Here is a 19400-nt window from a genome sequence, read left to right on the forward strand (position 1 = left end):
GCTTATTTACTTTTTTGTAGGGTATAGAATCTGGTGTTCTGTTAACACTAAAAACTGTTAAAAATGAAAGCCATGTATTCCCAGTTCAATCCATTGTTAGTTCTATATGTCTCACCAAGATAAATGCTGTCAGAATCAAGGGGAGCTTGTGAGAATTTTATGGCAGCAAGGGTGCAGAATGTGGTAAACCCACAGCAAAAACTGTAATGTATTGCAGGCTTACCAGTCATTACACGTGGTGGCTGCATCAGATTTGTTTTCTTTGGCTTTTTTCCCCTCTGTTTTCTCCTGTTGATTTGACCAGTAACAAATCCCCTGTATTAGTGGGACACCACTCTGGAGTTATGAGCAGAGGAGGCACAGCAGATAGCAGCATTGTCAGTCTGAGGGGGAGGGTAGTGGTAAATGTAATGGCAGATTTAGAACCTAATACCACTAACAAAATTGAAGCCAAACTCTAGCTGACACTTCAAAAGGTTTTACAGCAAACATTGTTTTTTTTATTTTGGGATAAAGGTTTTCCATGAACAAATATAAGCTGATCATTTTAATCATCCCTGCCAGTGTTAAGTGGTTTGTCTCAATGTAAACTGATAAATTCTGCTGGAGAGTTTGTGCTGTGAAAAACAACAGACTTGCTGGCTGGATTACCAGATGAAAATAGAAGAAAGCAAGCCTAAAAAAGGAACTAATGCAGCCATTACATCTAATATTTGGTAAGCTGCAATAAGATAAATGTTTGCTTTTGTGTTTAATACTGCTTTACATATTTATGTGTTGCTCTTAAGTGCCCATTTGGATACCTCACAACTTTTGGTCCAGGCTAGAACCTGATAAATTTTGTATTTGCCAAAAGACCCAGTTTGTCTCACTGTATCTGCAGACTAGTTTGCGTTTTTGACCTTTAGAAGATCTGAGTTTAATAAAAAAAAAAAAAAAAAAAAAAATCCCACTGCACCATCAAATGCAATGGCTATGTCACATCCCAACCTATCGTTGCCTGAGAAAGCATATAGAGGATTCCAAAAGGTGAAGTGGAGAATGCCTGACCTGCATATAGATTGAGGACTCAATCACCCCATAAGGTGTATCCAAGCGTGCACTTTTTTTGTGCATTTAGGGCAGTCCATTAAACAGTATTTAAAAGAAAACAATATATTGTAGCTTATAAATTCTTAGATTTGGTGGCTACATTCGTTTTCTTTTTTAGGCCCTTTTTTCTTTATTTTACCAGGTGTTACAGCCAGTAACAGGTAAAATAGAGTGTTTTTTTTTTTTTTTTTTTTTTTTTTTTTTAAGAACAAGCTGTCCTGCAAAGACAGCAGTTAAGAGGCTTGACACAAACAATTTAATACTGACAGGGATGCTTACAATGATCAGCTTTTACGTAAAATCCCTATTCCAAAAGGAAAAAAAGGTTTTTGCTATAACTGCTTAAAGAGTGTTAGCTGGAGTCTGACTTTAGTTTGTTAGTGTATCTATATCTGCTAGTGCATCTTACGCTACCATCTCCCCAGACTGACAATACTGCTGTCCAAAAAAAAAAATGCAGCCACCATTTCTATTGATTGGTAAACTGCAATATATTACATTTTTGCTATTGGGTAGGATACTGTTATAATTTCAATGGGCTGCATTACAAACTAAAAATAAATCAAGCATGATTTTAAAAAATTGTGCCTCACCACACTGCATGAAACTGTTGTACCATGCATTTTGGCAGGCATTAATTTATGCGTGTTTGCCAGATGCAGGAGGGTGTCATTAAAAATTGCAGTGTGGGAAAACGTGCAATATCGCGTATGTTCCAATATCACACCAGGTGTGAACAAGCCCTCACTGTCACCATACCACCAGATTGCTAGTCACAACATCTATGTACGAATGAAAATCACTACCCCTGGGCATGTATGCTGTTTTTTTTACTGTTTTTAAGGCTTTATCTTAAAAGTTTTTGTTAGCTCAGCTTTAAAACTGAAAAATCCATCACAGTTTCCACACATACTATACAAAATAGCAATGTTAATCTGTTATAGTTGAAAAGTCACGATGAAGTGAAGGATGAGTTACTGCTCTTAACAGACTAGTGGTTTCCTTTGGCAGTTTGGTTGTCACTTGTATTTTGCCTAAAACACAAAATAAAATAAATTAAGCAACATATCAAAGTAAATACGCCTATAGAAAAATACAGATAGATAGATGATCAGTAAAACTTGTAGATTCAAAACTAAAAATGCAGCGCCACAATATGTTCTGAAGACCCGAAAGTAAGCATTTAAAACAATTGTAAATGCATTTAAAAATATATAATTGTCTATTTAGAAATACATTTTTTTTTATATTTGGGCTCCTAGAACAATTTCAACATAGCCAGCAGCTGAAATAGGTTTTTTCCTAGTTTATCTGGTTGACCGAAAACAGGTTCCTCTCAGCGGTGTATCTTGAAAGTTAAATTCATAAAGACCTAACCAAACGCATTCAACTGAAAAAAAAAAAAACTGGATAATAATTTGCCTATTTAAATATTTAGTATTGGAACATTTGTATTATGCTGAAGTACTGTATATCCAAGGTGAAGCACCAACCTAATTAGCACTGACTAGCTGGCTATTTCTCATTTGGAAATGAACCTACTGGTCCTTCCCTCCTCTTGCCTTACTGTTGACCTTTTACAAAGAGTGTGGGATGCTTTAAAGGACGCATTATCCATTTCCATTTTTTTTTTAGTTCACTCCTTAATGGCACATCCCCAGATACCCAGCGCTAAATAAGTTAAAGGGATTTTATGAATGGAGACCGAGGGGCATTCTGTATATTGCTAAATTGTTCTCGGGTACTACTCTTAAAGCCTATGATCAGTGATGTTCTGAGTTTTCACTAGCCCATAAACAATTGTATAAATATCTGCAGCTTAGGCATGCAATACAGACCCAAAAACACACTCACCCTAACTGTGTCTAGCTCCCCATTGGTCCATTAGTGGCTGAAGTCATTCATGTTTCTATATGCAAAAGCTTGATATCCCATATACTATATATACACACACTATATATATATATATTTATATATATATATATATATATATATATATATATAAAAATATAGTTCTCTTCCATTCAGGATTATGCCTTGTTGAAATGCAGAAGCACCATAGACTGAGGATGTGGGGAAATAGGTGGGGATCAATGGAATATGGCTTTGGAGCCAGTCCCCTCTTTCTTTTCGATCGGCTTCGCACAAGCTCTCACAATTATTTATTCTTTACCGGACACCTACCAGATTGTTTAGAGTAGTAGAGATATACCCATATGCCCCAAATGTAATATACACAGAGACGGCATTACACAAAACTCACACGATCTTGGGTGGAGGTTTGGCAAATTATTTCTTTACTTCCCCAAATTCTTATCGCTAATGATCCGTTAGTGTGGGGCATTGGATACTAAATTATATCAACCGGGTACTTGTATTATGATTACTCTTCATTTTTATTTAGCCAATTGCTAGATATTGGATGTCCTCTACAACACCTATTAGGAAATAGTGGGTAGATTACGTTAACTCTCTCCTGCTGAGTGAACAGCTTACCTATCGCCATCGTAATGCTTTGCGTAAATTTGATCTAGTCTGGAAGGGTTGATTAGACACTTCCGGATTGGCCCCACAGCAGTTGCTGATACATAAGCTCTTACAGATATGAGTGTTGAGGGTTTCCCTATTATTAGATGTAGTATTTATGTGCCCACCAGTTGTTTTTGCTGCTCTGAAATTGACAATGACTTTATGCTGTGACATGAAAAATGTAGTATTTTACAGAAAAGAGCAGCTAACTGTTCTTTTTGACTGTTTATTTTACTTATGAACGTTCCTACCTGAACAATTTAGTTCAGCTCCAGTCCTAACTTCTGGAGATCCCAGATCCACCCAAACCCCTGCAATGTTTGAAGAGTTAATTGGACATTGACCAACAGGGTCTGTGACAATTGCTTCCTAAGCAGGAGGTTGTGCAGGTATCCCACAATGGAAATGCCCAAGGACTGAAACAGAGCAAATACAGGAGCCAGCACCTGTCCTGAAGGCAAACCCAAGGTGTAAGGGAAAGACCAAAGAGGGGACCACAAACTGGTAATGAGTCCACTTCAAAACTGTTGATGTCTTGGAAAGGTGGGGACATGCAAGAAGGCATCTTTAATAAAGAGGCCATAAATCCCCTTGGATAGAGGGAGGCAATGGCTGACCTAAAAATTTCCACCTGAAAGAAGGTGTTAAAACCTTTAGGTCCAGAATGGGGCACATGCCCCTTTTACTAAACAGGTTTAAACAGGTTTGAGTAGAAACCCTGGAGCCTCTCCTTTTTCTGTACAATGGCTCTGACCCCTTGGTCCACTAATGTTTGCTAGGATGTAGACGGGTTTGAAGTACAAAGCAGGGAGGAGTAAGAACAAATCTCTAGCTTGAAGCCCCTGGACTACAAACCCAAACATCTGAAATGTCCCGTGATCAGGTGATTGCAAAGGCCAATGGACGTCCCCCCACTCTGATACATGGGGGGCGACCCTCATCACGAGGAGGACTTGTTTGCAGTTTTGGAGCATTTGCGGGTAATGTATGCGGTTACAGAGACCCAGGTGTCGTCTAGGGCCTAAAAAAAACAAAAAACAAAGAAACTATTCTTAGCCTTTGAAGTTGAAGAATTTCCAGTCTGAGGCTTTGTCTTCTTTAATTGGGGCAAAAGTGTGTTTTTTTCCCTGGTAACATCCTTATTGTCCAGGGATTCACCAAATAGGCATGCGCAAAAAGTGTTTCTTGCACTGATTTTCCACAGACCAACAATTGAGCCAAAGTGCCCTCTACTTGTGTACTGCTGGACATTAGGTGAATAATATTTGACCCATTAATGCTAAATTCCCATACAGAATCTTTCAGTACAAAATTCCATATAGAATTTGCCAATGCAAAATTCCATATAGAGTCTATCAGGTCAGTCATTGCTTCCCTCCATCTGGGGGGACTGTTAGGCCTCTGTGGATATCAAAGATGCCTATGTGCATATATTCACCTATGCAGTGCATCAACAGTACCTGAGTTTTGAAGTAAGCAAGCAACACTACCAGTTTGTTGACCTTCGCTTCAGTCTGCATCTCTAGTGGGGTACCTGGATGACCTTCTACTGAGGGAACGGTTACACAGGGCTTGATCTGGCTAAACAGCTTACTCCATGGGTTATGTGGCTGCCTTTAGGTGATTGGACACTAGTAAACAAAGTTGTAAGGACAGCACTAATATAGTCTCTCCCACTCTCATTCCCAGAAATGATCAAGGATTGAACTATAGGGACAGAAGGGAGTTAATTGTGTCAAGTGATGTACCCCAAGAAATTGATTTTTACAGGTAACTTAAATTCCAATTCTCTCAATCATTCATTACAGGACACAGGATCACAATCTTAGACCATGGGATGCCAAAAAGCAGTCCAGCTGACAGGTAACACCGCAAACAAATGCCATCGGGCCCATGCAACAAAATGGTTTAGGAGGAGGGCTCAATAAAACATACATCATTATATCATTAGTCAGGTTGATAAAATACACTAGTCCATCTAGTTCAACCAATTAAAAAAAAAAAAAACACACACACAACGATATAACCTTCATATACACTAAACTATATCCACAGTTGATCCAGAAGGAGGCAAAGAAAAAAAAAACAAGATCTAATTTGCTCCAGTAGGGGGGGGGGTCTCGACCCCAATGGATGGCGGGTGATGTCACCTGCCCCTTCCCCTTCGCACGCGTTACGTCCCACTGGGTGGGACTTCATCAACACAGTGACTTAGTGGTTAGTGCTCTGATTTCAAAACAGTCAGGTCATGGGTTCAAATCCCACCTATTCTACCTACCAACTCCCTTTCAATGGCGAATGGATATGTGTGTAGGTGAAAGTATATTTGCCAACAGCGTGATACAATTTATCTCTCGCTGCTGGCTCTTACGCTTTAAGGCTGATGAAGTCCCGCCCAGTGGGACGTAACGCGTGCGAAGGGGCCGGTGACATCACGCGCCATCCATTGCGGTCGAGACCGCTGTGTGTAATACAATCTGCCTCATTATGCCTCAAGAATATACATTAGGGTGTTTGCTTTTCAAAATGTGGTCATTTTGTGGGTTTTTCCATTGTTCAGGTGCTCTAGGGCCTTCAGAAATGTGATAGGTAGTCAGGAAATTAAATGTGTAACTTATGCCTTTAGAACGCCTGATGGTGATACTTGGATGTAGGGCCTCTGTATGTGGCTAGGCTGTGGAAAAGTCTCACACATGTGGTATCGCCATACTCAGGAGGAGTAGCAGAATGTATTTTAAGGTGTAATTCTTGGTACGTACATGCTATGTGTTAGAAATATCTTATAATTTGATAACTTTGTGTATAAAAAAAAAAAAAAAAATGGATTTTACCACATTCTTACCTGTAAAAATCTATATAACCCCTCCTATATAGGAAGTACCTCAATTTTGTAGCAAACAAAATACTTCCCAAACAAAAGGTGTCCTGTGATATACTCCAAGAAATGGATTTTACAAGTAAGAATGCAGGAAAATCCAATTTTCTTTATTGTACATCACGGGGCACAGAGCAGTCATAATAAATACTATCTGGAACATCCCAAAGCAATGCACTTGAGGAGACAAATACACTGATTACGATAACCACCATCAGACTGAAAGGATCTTAACCACTTCTGGACCGGAAGGATTTGCCCCCTTAATGACCAGGCCATATTTTGCAATTCGGCACTGCGTTATTTTAACGGACAATTACGCAATCGTGCGACGCTGTACCTAAATAAAATTGATATCCTTTTTTTCCCCACAAATAGAGCTTTCTTTTGGTGGTATTTGATCACCTGTGCGATTTTTATTTTTTGCGCTATAAACAAAAAAGAGCGACAATTCTGAAAAAAAAAATACACACACACATATATATGTATATATATATATATATTTTTTTTTTTTTTTTCACATTCTGCTATACAACATTCCCAAAAAAAATAAAATAATAATAATAATCTAAATTTTTTAACATTTTAGACCAATTTGTTTTCTGCTCCATATTTTTGGTGAAAAAAAAAAAAAGAAATGGCAATAAGCGTATTTTGATTGGTTTGCGCAACCGTTATCTATAACTAACTATGGGACAGATTTATGTCATTTTTATTGTTTTTTTTTTTAATGGCAGCGATCTGCGATTTTTTGCGGGACTGCGACATTGCAGCGGACAGATCGGACCCCTAACTGACATTTTTGACACTTTGGGGGGGACCAGTGACATTACTACAGTAATCAGTGCTAAAAATATGCACTGTTACTGTAATAATGCCATTGGCAGGGAAGGGGTTAACCCTGTGGTTGATCAAGGGGTTAAATGTGTACCTAGGGGAGGGATTCTAACTGTGTGTGGGGGGGGGCGTGGCTTGTGAAATGATCACAGAGACCTGTGATCCTATATAGCAGGATCACAAGGGCTCTGTGATCATTCCAGATATAAAAACGGTCAGCTGTGTTAACAACAGCTGACCGTTCTCTCTCAGCGGGGAGCAATCGCGGGTGTCAGGCGGCAATCGGAGTCGCCTGCCCCATGCATCGGCTTCCCCGCTGCCAAGTGGGGGCGGGAGTGCACCGCAGGAGGTGCGCGCTCCCCCCCTAGCTGCAGGCGCGAGACCGATGACCGATGTACGGCTGCCTGCTGCGGTATAACTGCGGCGGGCGGTCACAAAGAGGCTAATAGCTGCCTGCAGCACACTGTGCCCAAACGCAGTATCCTCTTGAGCAACATCCACCTGATAAATTCTAGTGAATGTATGTACTGAAGACCAAGTAGCAGCGGCCTTGCAACTTTGAGCCATAGATGCTTTATGGAGAACTGCCCATGAGGCACTTACTCTTCAAGTAGAGTGTGCCCTTACCCGAAAAGGTGGGGCCTTCCCTTTTAAACCATAAGCCTGAATAATGACCTGGCAAATCCATTGGGAGACAGTTGACTTAGATGCTGCCTGCCCTTTCCTGGGCCCTTCTAGCAGCACGAACAAAGAATCGGTCTTCTGAATCTGAGCTTACATCTTCAGATAGACTTTGATCACTCGTACTACATGGAGAGAATGTAACAACCTTTTTTGGACACCATCTTGGCAAAAACCCCTGGTGTGGTCGCAAAATCACCCTGTCCTGGTGTAAGATCAAAAATGGCTCCTTACAAGAAAGCGCCGTCAATTCTGACAACTTCCTTGCTGAGGTTACCGAAACCAAAAAAAAAAAACAACTTTCTTATCAAGAGAACCAGAGGAGCATGCCGAATGGGCTCAAAGGGTTGCTTCTGTAGGACTGCCAGAACTAAATTTAAATCTCAAGGGCACAAGGTTTGTCAGGATTATCAGGTAGGAAGATGGGTTAATACAGTCAGAGGGAGTGGTAGGGGTTCACAGAAAAGGAAGGCCAGCCCTGGGTTTAAGCACCCTAACAGATTTGCCATGTTGGGTGAAGATGTGGGAGTGGCAAGCTCAGAGGTGGCAGCCCTAGATGTCACTGCTATGTAGTTCGAAAACATCTGGTAAGCCAAGGTTCGCCATCACTGGCCTAGACAGTTGGTGGTAATTGGGAATTCTATAATCAGAAGGACTGATAGAATAATATGTCGTCAGGATCACCTCCACCGAATGGTGTGCTGTCTCCCTGGTGCCAGGGTTCGGCATGTGGTGGACCGAGTTGATAAATTACTGGGAGGGGCTGGGAATGACCCAGCTGTCTTGGTCTACATTGGAACCAATGACTGAATATATGGAAGGTGGATGCTCCTTAAGAAACAATTTAATGAACTAGGCTGCAAGTTGAAGGGAAGGACCTTCAATGTGATAGTCTCTGAAATATTGCCTGGGCCATGCGCAACACAGGAAAGACAGGGGGAGATTATAGAGCTGAATGCATGGCTAAAGACCTGGTTAAGGAGGAGGGATTTGGGTTTTTAGAGCACTGGGCTCACTTTTCATTGGGGTGCAACCTATATGCTAAAGATGGTTTGCACCTAAATGGAAGGGGCACTTTTGTGCTAGGGGAGAGGTTGATGGGAAGGCTGGAGGAGTTTTAAAACTAGGATTGAGGGGGGAGAGTGAATTAGATTATAATGGGGCAGACAGGACAAACAGGGGACAAAGAGAAGGCAAATTTATTAAATACTTTCTTCAGCTCTGTGTATACAAAGGAGCATGGGGGAGCTCATGACCATAATTTATTTACTTTCAGGTACTTATTTATTTCAGGTACAGCGCTTTACATATACATTGTACATTCACTTCATGTCCCTGCCCTCAAAGGAGCTTACAATCTAAGGTCCCCAACTCACATACATACACAGTAGGGCCAATTTTTTTATACAGGATCCAATTAACCTCCCAGCATGTCTTTGGAGTGTGGGAGGAAACCGGACTTCCCGGAGGAAACCCACGCAGGCACAGGGAGAACATGCAAACTCCAGGCAAGTAGTGTTGGTTGGGATTCGAACCAGCGACCCTCTTGCTGCTAGGTGAAAGTGCTAACCACTACACCACTGTGCCGCCCATAATGAGGATGGTATTGACACAGCCCCAAATGATCCACAATGGCTCAAAAGTGATATGGTCCTGAAATATTTATACGGAATAAGGGTGGATAAAGAGCCTGGACCAGATGGCATCCACCCACGCATCCTAAAAGAATTGAGCGTTGTAATTTCAAAGCCTTGGTTTCTAATTTTTAGGGACTCGTTAAGGACTGGAATAGTACCACTGGATTGGCGTAGAGCCAATGTGGTGCCTATATTTACCCACTTAAGGACCAAGCCCATATTTGACACATGTTGTTAACAAGTTAAAATCAGTATTTTTTGCTAAAAAACTACTTAGAACCCCCAAACATTATATATATATATATATATATATATATATATATATATTTTTTTTTTTTTAGCAAAGACTCTGGAGAATAAAATGGCGGTCATTGCAATATTTTTTGTCACACGAGATTTGCGCAGCGGTCTTTCAAACTCCATTTTTTGGGGAAAAATTACATTTCACTGCTTTTAAAAGAACTAAACAGTAAAGTTAGCAAATTGTTTTGTATATTGTGAAAGATGATGTCACGCCGAGTAAATAGATACCCAACATGTTATGGTTTAAAATTGTGCACATCCGCGGAATGGCGACAAACTACGGTCAATAAAAATCTCCCTAAGTGATGCTTCAAAAATTTTTTAACGGTTACTAGTTAAGAGTTACAGAGTGTGAAAAACAAAAATTAAACCCGCGCTACACAACGTGAAAATTTAAATAAGAATAAATGCAATAATGGGCAGCTGCTGCAGACACTAAGAAAGTCTTAGGAAAATATGATGAAAAACGAATTTATGCAGCGCTAGCTCAAATAAAGTGTAAAGTGCTGTGATATAAATACAATATTCAATATTTTATAAAGTGCACACTGTATGATCAAATGTAAAAAAGTGCTATGTGCTAAAAAAATCTCTGAGCAATAACAAATAAATAAATATATAGATAAATATATTAGTGCACAATAAACAAAATAGGTGGTTAGAAATAGTCCAAATAAATATTCAGTGCTTGAAAAGAGTCCTTAAAGTGATCCAATTAAGGTGCCAAGGTGCCAAATAATTAAGGTGCTTGCAGAGTGATATGGTGCCCCTCAAGGTTTCCCACTCACCAGATTGCAGATAATAATAGACCTTCAAAATTATTGCACATTGCCCGGGATCTTTACAGGACCAGAACTTCTCCTATGTAGCCTTGGAACTTTTTGGGTCAGCTTTAATTTCTAACCATTGTAGCCTTGAACCTTTAGAGGTATATCCCAGATCTCACTTCACAAAGATTTACTGAGAACTGGGATATACCTCTAAAGGTTCAAGGCTACAATGGTTAGAAATTAAAGCTGACCCAAAAAGTTCCAAGGCTACATAGGAGAAGTTCTGGTCCTGTAAAGATCCCGGGCAATGTGCAATAATTTTGAAGGTCTATTATTATCTGCAATCTGGTGAGTGGGGAACCTTCAGGGGCACCATATCACTCTGCAAGCACCTTAATTATTTGGCACCTTGGCACCTTATTTGGATCACTTTAAGGACTCTTTTCAAGCACTGAATATTTATTTGGACTATTTCTAACCACCTATTTTGTTTATTGTGCACTAATATATTTATCTATATATTTATTTATTTGTTATTGCTCAGAAATTTTTTTAGCACATAGCACTTTTTTACATTTGATCATACAGTGTGCACTTTATAAAATATTGAATATTGTATTTATATCACAGCACTTTACACTTTATTTGAGCTAGCGCTGCATAAATTCGTTTTTCATCAAGAGTTACAGAGTAGCTCTTTTTTTTTTAAGTTATTACTCTCACGCTGGTGATCGCGGCGATACCTCACATGTGTGGTTTGAACAGCGATTTCATTAGCGGGCGTGACTTCCGTATACGTTTTCTTTCGTGTGCGAGCTCACGGCGACAGGGGCGGTTACAATTTTTTTTTATTTAGCACAGGTTTTTAAAAAAAAAAAAAAAAAATCTATCACTTTTATTGCTGTCACAAGCAAGGTAAACATACCTTGTGACAGTAATAGGCAGTGACAGGTACTCTTTATGGGGAGGATCGGGGTCTAAAACCCTAGACCCCTCCACTGCACTTCAATGTATTCAAAATGCCGAACACGACATTTTTGAATACTGTCACTTTTTCAATTCGGCGCCTTTAGCAGCCGAGTAACCCGGATGCGCCGTCATGGATGCCGCCTCCGGGTTACGTCATCAGCGACCCGATCGAAGCTGCATCAGGCTTTGATCGGGACTCCAACCAGCCGGTGGACGTGCTGGCTGGTTGCTCGGGTCTCCCGGGGGGACAGGAGATCCGGGCAGAGCCACGGGAGGGGGGGGGGGGGGCGTCCCATCCGCTCGCTGGGGTAACGATCGAACGGCTTACAAGCCGCATCGGTTATTACCGCCTGAAAGCCGACCACGTCTCTAAAAAATTGTACCGGGATGATGCCTCTAGATGCAGGCATCACCCCGGTACAGCCACTTATTGCAGCCTACGTAGGTCTATGTGGTTAAAATGAGATCAAAATCTTTGCCAAGTAACTATAAACCTGTTACTTTAACTTCTATAGTCGGGAAGATACTGGAGAGTTTAATTAAAGACCACATAGATGAGTTCTTGCTGGGAAAAAAAAACATTTTAAGCAACAGACAGCATGGATTTGTGAAAGACAAAAGTTGTCAAACAAACCTGATTTATTTTTATGAGAAGGTAAGTAAAACATTGGACAGAGGGGTGGCTGTGGATGTAGTATACTTGGATTTTGCTAAAGCGTTTGACACAGTTCCCCACAAACGGCTAATGTGTAAGGTAAAGTCTACAGGCTTGGAAAGATCAGTTTGTAAATGGATAGAAAATTGGCTAAAAGATAGAACTCAGAGGGTAGTAATTAATGATTTTTACTCCAAATGGTCTAAGGTTATCAGTGGTGAGCTCAAGGTTCAGTGTTGGGAACCTTACTTTTTAATATCTTTATTAATGATATAGGGTCTGGGATTAAAAGTACCATTTCAGTCTTTGCAGATGACACCAAGCTGTGCAGTGGAATAACTTCCTCACAGGATCCACTGTTTCATTGGGCAACTATGTGGCAAATGAGGTTTAATGTTGATAAATGTAAGGTTATGCACTTGGAGGCTAAGAATATGCATGCATCATACATACTAGGGGGAGTAGAACTGGGGCAATCCATAGCGGAAGGATCTGGGTGTTCTGGTAGATCCTAAGCTTAAAGCGGTTGTAAACTCTATAAAAAAAAAAAGAAAAAAAAAAAACCTGCAAGACAAAGGCATAATGAGCTAGTATGCATCGCATACTAGCCCATTATGTGTAACTTACCTTAAAACGAAGCCCCAACACGGACCCCCGGACATCGCTGCGGGCGCTGCCATGGTCCCTCGTCGTCTCTTCCGGGTTCGGCGGCTCCGGCGCGCTGATTGGCCGGAAGAGACGGCTCCGGCGCGATGATTGGCCGGAGCCGCGATGACGTCACTCCCGCGCATGCGCGCGGGAGTGATTTTTCCGGCAAGCTCCCGGCAACCTAATGGAAGGTCCCCCGGACCTTCAGAGCTCATGCGCCGCTCGCGCGAGCGGCTGCATGCACTGTAAATATCTCCTAAACCGTGCCGGTTTAGGAGATATTATTTGTACCTACAGGTAAGCCTTATTATAGGCTTACCTGTAGGTAAAAGTGTCAAAAAGTGGGATACTACCACTTTAATAATAGCATGCAATGCCAAGATGCGGTTTCCAAAGCAACTAAAGTACTTTGTATTAAAGAGGTTGTACACCGAGATTTTTTTTTTTTCTCTTCTTTAAATCCTGAAAGAGAAACCCATAATGAGCTAGTATGCATCGCATACTAGCTCATTATGAAATACTTACCTTAGAACGAGCCCCCGCCGTGCCGTCCGCTTACCTGTATGACGGGCGACATGTATAGTCGCCCGTCTTCCGGGATCGCGGCATCCGGCCATCTGATTGGCCGGAGCCGCGGTGACGTCACTCCCGCGCACGCGCGCGGGAGCCGACGGTCACGGCACGGGGCTCTGAAGGAACGGCACGATCTGCCGTTCCTTCAGAGCGCATGCGCCAGTGACGTCACTGGCTGCATTAAAGGTAAATATCTCCTAAACGGTGCATGTTTAGGAGATATTTACAGTACCTATAGGTAAGCCTTAATATAGGCTTACCTATAGGTACAACTTCCTGAGGAGGGTTTACTTCCTCTTTAACAGAGGCATGGACTCCAGAGAGAGAGAGAGAGAGATCATTTTGCCCCTGTACAAATCATAAGTAAGACTTCATCTGGAATATGCAGTTCAGTTTTGGGCACCAGTTCTTAAAAAGAATATAGTGGAAATGGAGAAAGTGCAGAGAAGGGCAACAAAACTGATAAGAGGCATGTAGGAATTTATTCCCTCTTGAGAAGAGAAGATTAAGAGGGGATATGATCAACATGTATAAATACAGAAGGGGTCCATATAGTGAACTTGGAGTGGAGTTATTCACTTTAAGGTCAACACAGAGGACAAGGGGGCACTCTTTACATCTAGAAGACAACAGATTTAGTCTCCAAATACGGAAAGGTTTCTTCACCGTAAGAGCTGTGAAAATGTGGCATAGACTCCCTCCAGAAGTGGTTCTGGCTAGCTCACTAGTTCTGGCTAGCTCACTCTAAAAGCGGGTGCAAAGTGAAGCCCTGAGAACTCTGTGGAGGGTGTAATGAGCCTAATGAAGAAAAGGAGACTTCAGAAAACTCTAAAGCAGGTAATTTAAATCCATACTGGCCATCTCAGTAAGAGACTGAATTAACAATCTCTGGGACTGAGATCCTGGCTCCTCAGACCCTGAATTCCCGAAAGTGGAATCCTCAGCTTGACCCTCTTCAATTTACGGCTAACTACTTCCACATCCTCTGCCCAATTTTGTTCCAACATGGAGGGGGGGGGGGGGGCTCAGATGAATTAGATCTATCACGTTTCCTCCCTCCTTGTGACACTGAAGCAATCATGCCAACTATTTTTCCCTCTAGACCAGCTAAAGCTGATGCCAAATTGTCCTTTGTGACGTAGGCAGACACAGAAGCACTTGAGGTAGCTACTATGCCTGACAACCACTCGCCTCTGGCCTCTCACACTTGCACCCCTTCCTGCTGTGCCCCCCCCCACTCCTCTTCCAGGAGGACACTGTTTCAAGGCAAGAAAACTTGAGGTACCAACACCTTTAGTGCATTCAGTCCCTCTGCTAAGCTGTAACCAGCTTATCGCAATTCACAGCACAGTTACCCCACATACCAGAACCTGTAAGTGCCTGCATCCATCTACCCAGAGGGACTCGTGCTCAGCTGCAGCTGCTATGTGTCCCATCCAGCTCCCAGCAGTAGCCGCTGCCAGGAACACTTCCATAAATACAATGGCCGCCTACACCCCTTACTGCACCTGTGCGGCGTGCACGCTCGTCTCGCCACATACACGTTTGTTGTGTCATAGACACGCCTCATGTTCACCATGCACGTCTGTGATGAGAGCTGTTCCCACGCCCCTGATGTAACTGCATATACAGCGGTGGGGAATGGCCACCGAAGTCGCTGGGTGTGAGACTAAGTACGAGGGGGGGAAATTTAACTCCTGCCACCCGCCAGGCTATTCAGAGCGGATGGATCTGCTCAAAATGTGAGGAACTCAAGGTATGCAATCACAGCTAAACCAGACATCACTGTCCTCTGATAGAGAAACAAATCATGGCACCCGGCATACTGTTAACTGTAAACTGTTATTTAGATATCAGTGCACATTTTTTTACTTACCAATCCTGCCACAGGACTCTACATATAGCAAGAATTCAACCTTCACCCATCACGGCGGATCCGGTCACTTATGAACCTTCAAGGACTGGGTCCCCCTATAATCTTGGGGACTGTAGAGCACCTTGCCGGATTGCTTTTGGAATCTTTTTTCCTAAAAAGGGCCTGGATTTCAGGGTCCAGCGCCCAAAGGGTAGCAATACAGTCAAAACCTCGCAGTCTTCTATTTAACGAGGCTCAGGTACCATCCAATTTAGTGTTCCCCCATATGGATGGATCCAATCACATAGCCCCTTGGACCCTGCAGGATCTTTATCCAGGACCATAACAAAAGATTGCAACGAACCCCATTTTATTCTCTAGAAACAAAGAGCTGGAGATTGGGATTTTTAAGGATTTGTCATGTCGATATAGATAAATACATACATTACAAAAGAGAACAGGCCAACAGGCTTGAAAACCCCCTCATGGACTGAATTGACAAATACCTTGTGTAAAATTGTATACATTTTATTAACAAATAATTAAAAAAATACACAATACAAATTTGTTTCCCTGGTACAGAGACACTAAACATGTATGCAAAATACATAAAACCTATTATACATATTAGAATGTAGTGATGGGATATGGATGACGCCTAACATGTTTCGGACTTAATGGAGTAACGTCCTTCTTCAGAGGCTGCATCCCAATTCACACATATATCTAAATGAGACAGTATAATATAAGTACAATATGTCAAAATGTAATCAATGCATGCTAAATAATGCCATATACATCTATACATTGCTGTACTCACGTATCCATAAAAGGATTGGTATATAAAGATACTATCCAATACCGGCTCAAAACAGAGCTGATGAATGGGTACTGCTTGTGCGTAGGAATAACAGGTCTCAGTGCTGGAGAGGATGTTGCAGAGATCGCATGATGCGATGTGCAGGCCAACTGGACTGTGTGAGTCGCAAGGACCCGGGGCTGGTAATGTACATGTGCCCTTATAATGCTACAATGTCAAAAATAATTTTGTATAAGTATGTTAAATGTATTGTAAAGATGGTACAGCGCCACTAAATAGGTAACTAACTAATAAATTGAGGAGGTGAACCAAAGTCCATAAGTCCATAAGAGGGAAATTTCAGATGCTGGGAATATGACCGTGAATCCCACATCAATCTTGCAAGTAGAGTTTCAGGCAGAGATCACATAAACAATAAGGATGTAACCTTACCGGACAGTTGGACCCCCTGTTACGGAAGGTCAAACAGGCATGCGATAACCACCACCAGGAACAAAACTGCAACAGAATTCCTCTCCAATCGACCACAGACACTCCGGGTAAACATAGACCATGGATCCGGCGGACCTCACTGAACCCCAGTGAGCTCAGTGCAGTAAGAAAACTCCTCCTACAAGTTTCACCAGGAACTGATAGAAATCACAAGACTGCTCTATAATGCTGATGAGAAAAGGTCATCCCCTGTGTGCACCTGGGGTTCAGTGAGACCCGCCCATAACCACGCCCCGATGACCACAGGAAGTGCGTCACCGGAACGAGAGGCCAGAGGCGTAGCCGGCGGACGTCTCCCACCGGCACGGGAAGTGACGTCGCTGAAGCGCACGAATGCGTACAGCGGCGTGTCCCGGAAGTGGAGAGGACATCCGGAGATGTCAGCAGGGAAGGTCTCCACCGCCAGGAATCTCTGGGTCTTGTATATCAGACCCGGACCCCGTGCCGAGCTAGAGCGAAGGGTCCCCGAGGATGCACGATCATATCCACACAAAAGAATGTCAATCAAACAGATGCATGTACTCTAATAATACATGCAAGTGTTAGAAATAAAAATGTCTATATGTTTTGACCATAATGACATCAACTATTATGATCTTGGGCTATTTTATGCTATAGTGGTACCAATTGGCCACTTGTTAGTAGGCAGCCAAACATACACTCAGCTGCTCTAGTGACCAAAGAGAATATATATATTGGTATCAAGGCTGAATCGACGAGGCCGTAGGTGGTGTCAGTTCCATGTCCTTTTACAAAATATTTCAAATAACTCCATTACATTGCATAGACAGAAAAATGTGGGTTAACAGGTGAATATAGAGAGTATCTAAGGAGCTTGGTAGGGAGAGCGTACTATGTGGGAAACTCCGGGAGGAGGAAGATGTCATCTCTCCATACCCCCAGCAGCAAACCCCTCCAAAAAGGGTCTAAACGACACCATGTCGTTCAGGCCTGGGGGTTCCGTTGCCCTTAGCGAATGGATCCATCTCAGCTCCATTTGGAGGAGGCGCTTGTTCCAGTCGCCTCCTCTGGGGCTGGGATGGATCCGGTCGAGGGCCAAAAACTTGATCTTAGGGAATTTGCCCCCATGTGCACTGGACACATGGCGGCCCAAAGGCAAATCGGGGTCACGTTTACGCATACTTCTAATATGCTTGTACATGCGTTTCCAAAATTCTAATTTAGTTTTTCCAACATAAAAACAATTACATTCGCAAATCAAAAGGTATACGATGCCGATAGTCTTACAATTCACAAAGTGCTTGGCCTTAAACCTCTGGCCATTGGGGAGGATAGGATTCTGCATGGTATGCATGTAACTACAATAGTGGCATGCCCCACAGGAAAAAGTACCTTTGTACTTGCATGGATCGAAAGTAGACTGGCTCTTTAGTTCACTATGCACCAGTCTATCCTTCAAAGCTGGTGCCCGTTTGTATGAGATTGATGGTTTATAAGGTATGTGTGGGCTTAAAACTGGATCCAAGGCTAAAATATGCCAGTATTTTTCAATAATTTTCCTTAGGTCCTGATGCTGCTGAGAGAAAGTGGTAATAATTCTCAGAGTATCATCATTTTCACGGACTCTAGGGACAAGAAGTGAGTCTCTGTCGCTTAACAATGCCTTCTTGTATGCAGATTTTAGCAGCTTGTGAGAGTAGCCTCTCGCAAGCAGTCTGTCCCTCAAACCGGTGGCTGCGGTTTTAAAAGTATCCACGTTGGTACAGTTACGACGTAAACGTAGATATTGACTCGACGGGATTGAGCGAATAAGCGGTTGGGGGTGAAAGCTCGTGGCGTGGAGGATGGTGTTCCCAGCAGTGGGCTTACGATAAAGTCCACTGCGGAGAACACCATCCCCATCACAGAAGACCTCAACGTCCAAAAAGGTTATCCTAGTGGTATCAGCATGCATCGTGAATTTTAGATTAAATTCATTACGATTAAGTCTCTCCATGCATCTGTTAAGCAGCTCTCTAGATCCATCCCAAATCACAAAAACATCATCAATATATCGCATCCATGTGCGGATGCAGTCGGTGTATATCGTGAGATCTTCATCTGCCAGGATTGTTTTCTCCCACTCCCCCAGGTACAAATTGGCGTAGGATGGGGCACAACATGTGCCCATCGCTACGCCTTGTACCTGGAGGAAGTGGGAGCCTTGAAATGAAAAAACGTTGTGTGTTAGAATGAATTCCAACATAGACAGCATAAACTCCCCATATGCGTCCAGGCCTATACTGGTGGCGATTGTGTGGCGTACAGCTGCGACCCCCCTAGAATGGGGGATCGAGCTGTACAATGCCTCAACATCAATCGCCACCAGAAGACACCCAGGAGGCAGGGTGAGATCACTGATCTTTTGTAAGAAATGTATAGTGTCGCGTATGTGAGATGGAAGTTTAACAACAAAAGGTTTCAAAAATTTATCAAGGACTTTGCTTGCACTGTCTGTAATAGACCCACACCCAGAGATGATGGGCCTCCCTGGGGGGTCCCCAAGGTCCTTATGGACCTTGGGGAGGGCATAAAAAGTTGGAACCACCGGGAAGGATGGGCGAATGTACTCCCAGGTGTCTTTGGTGATAACATTATGCAAATAGGCTGTGTCTACTAACTTATAGAATGCAGTATTGTATTTGGTTATAATATCATTGGTAA

General features: G+C 42.4%; 1 protein-coding gene across 1 annotated transcript in view; it reads right to left on the minus strand.

Annotated features, from left to right (window-relative positions):
* Window positions 1-1923: 1923 nt before the first annotated feature.
* Window positions 1924-19400, minus strand: part of TERT (telomerase reverse transcriptase) — a 413108-nt gene continuing 395631 nt past the window's right edge. Inside the window, exon 16 of the mRNA XM_082259713.1 lies at window positions 1924-2126. Within this exon, the coding sequence (XP_082115839.1) occupies window positions 2023-2126 (104 nt within the window). The 3' untranslated portion in view covers window positions 1924-2022. The remainder of the gene's footprint in view (window positions 2127-19400) is intronic.

This window comes from Pelophylax lessonae (assembly GCF_965119305.1).
Source record: "Pelophylax lessonae genome assembly, chromosome: 5".
NCBI classification, from domain to species: Eukaryota; Metazoa; Chordata; class Amphibia; order Anura; family Ranidae; genus Pelophylax; species Pelophylax lessonae.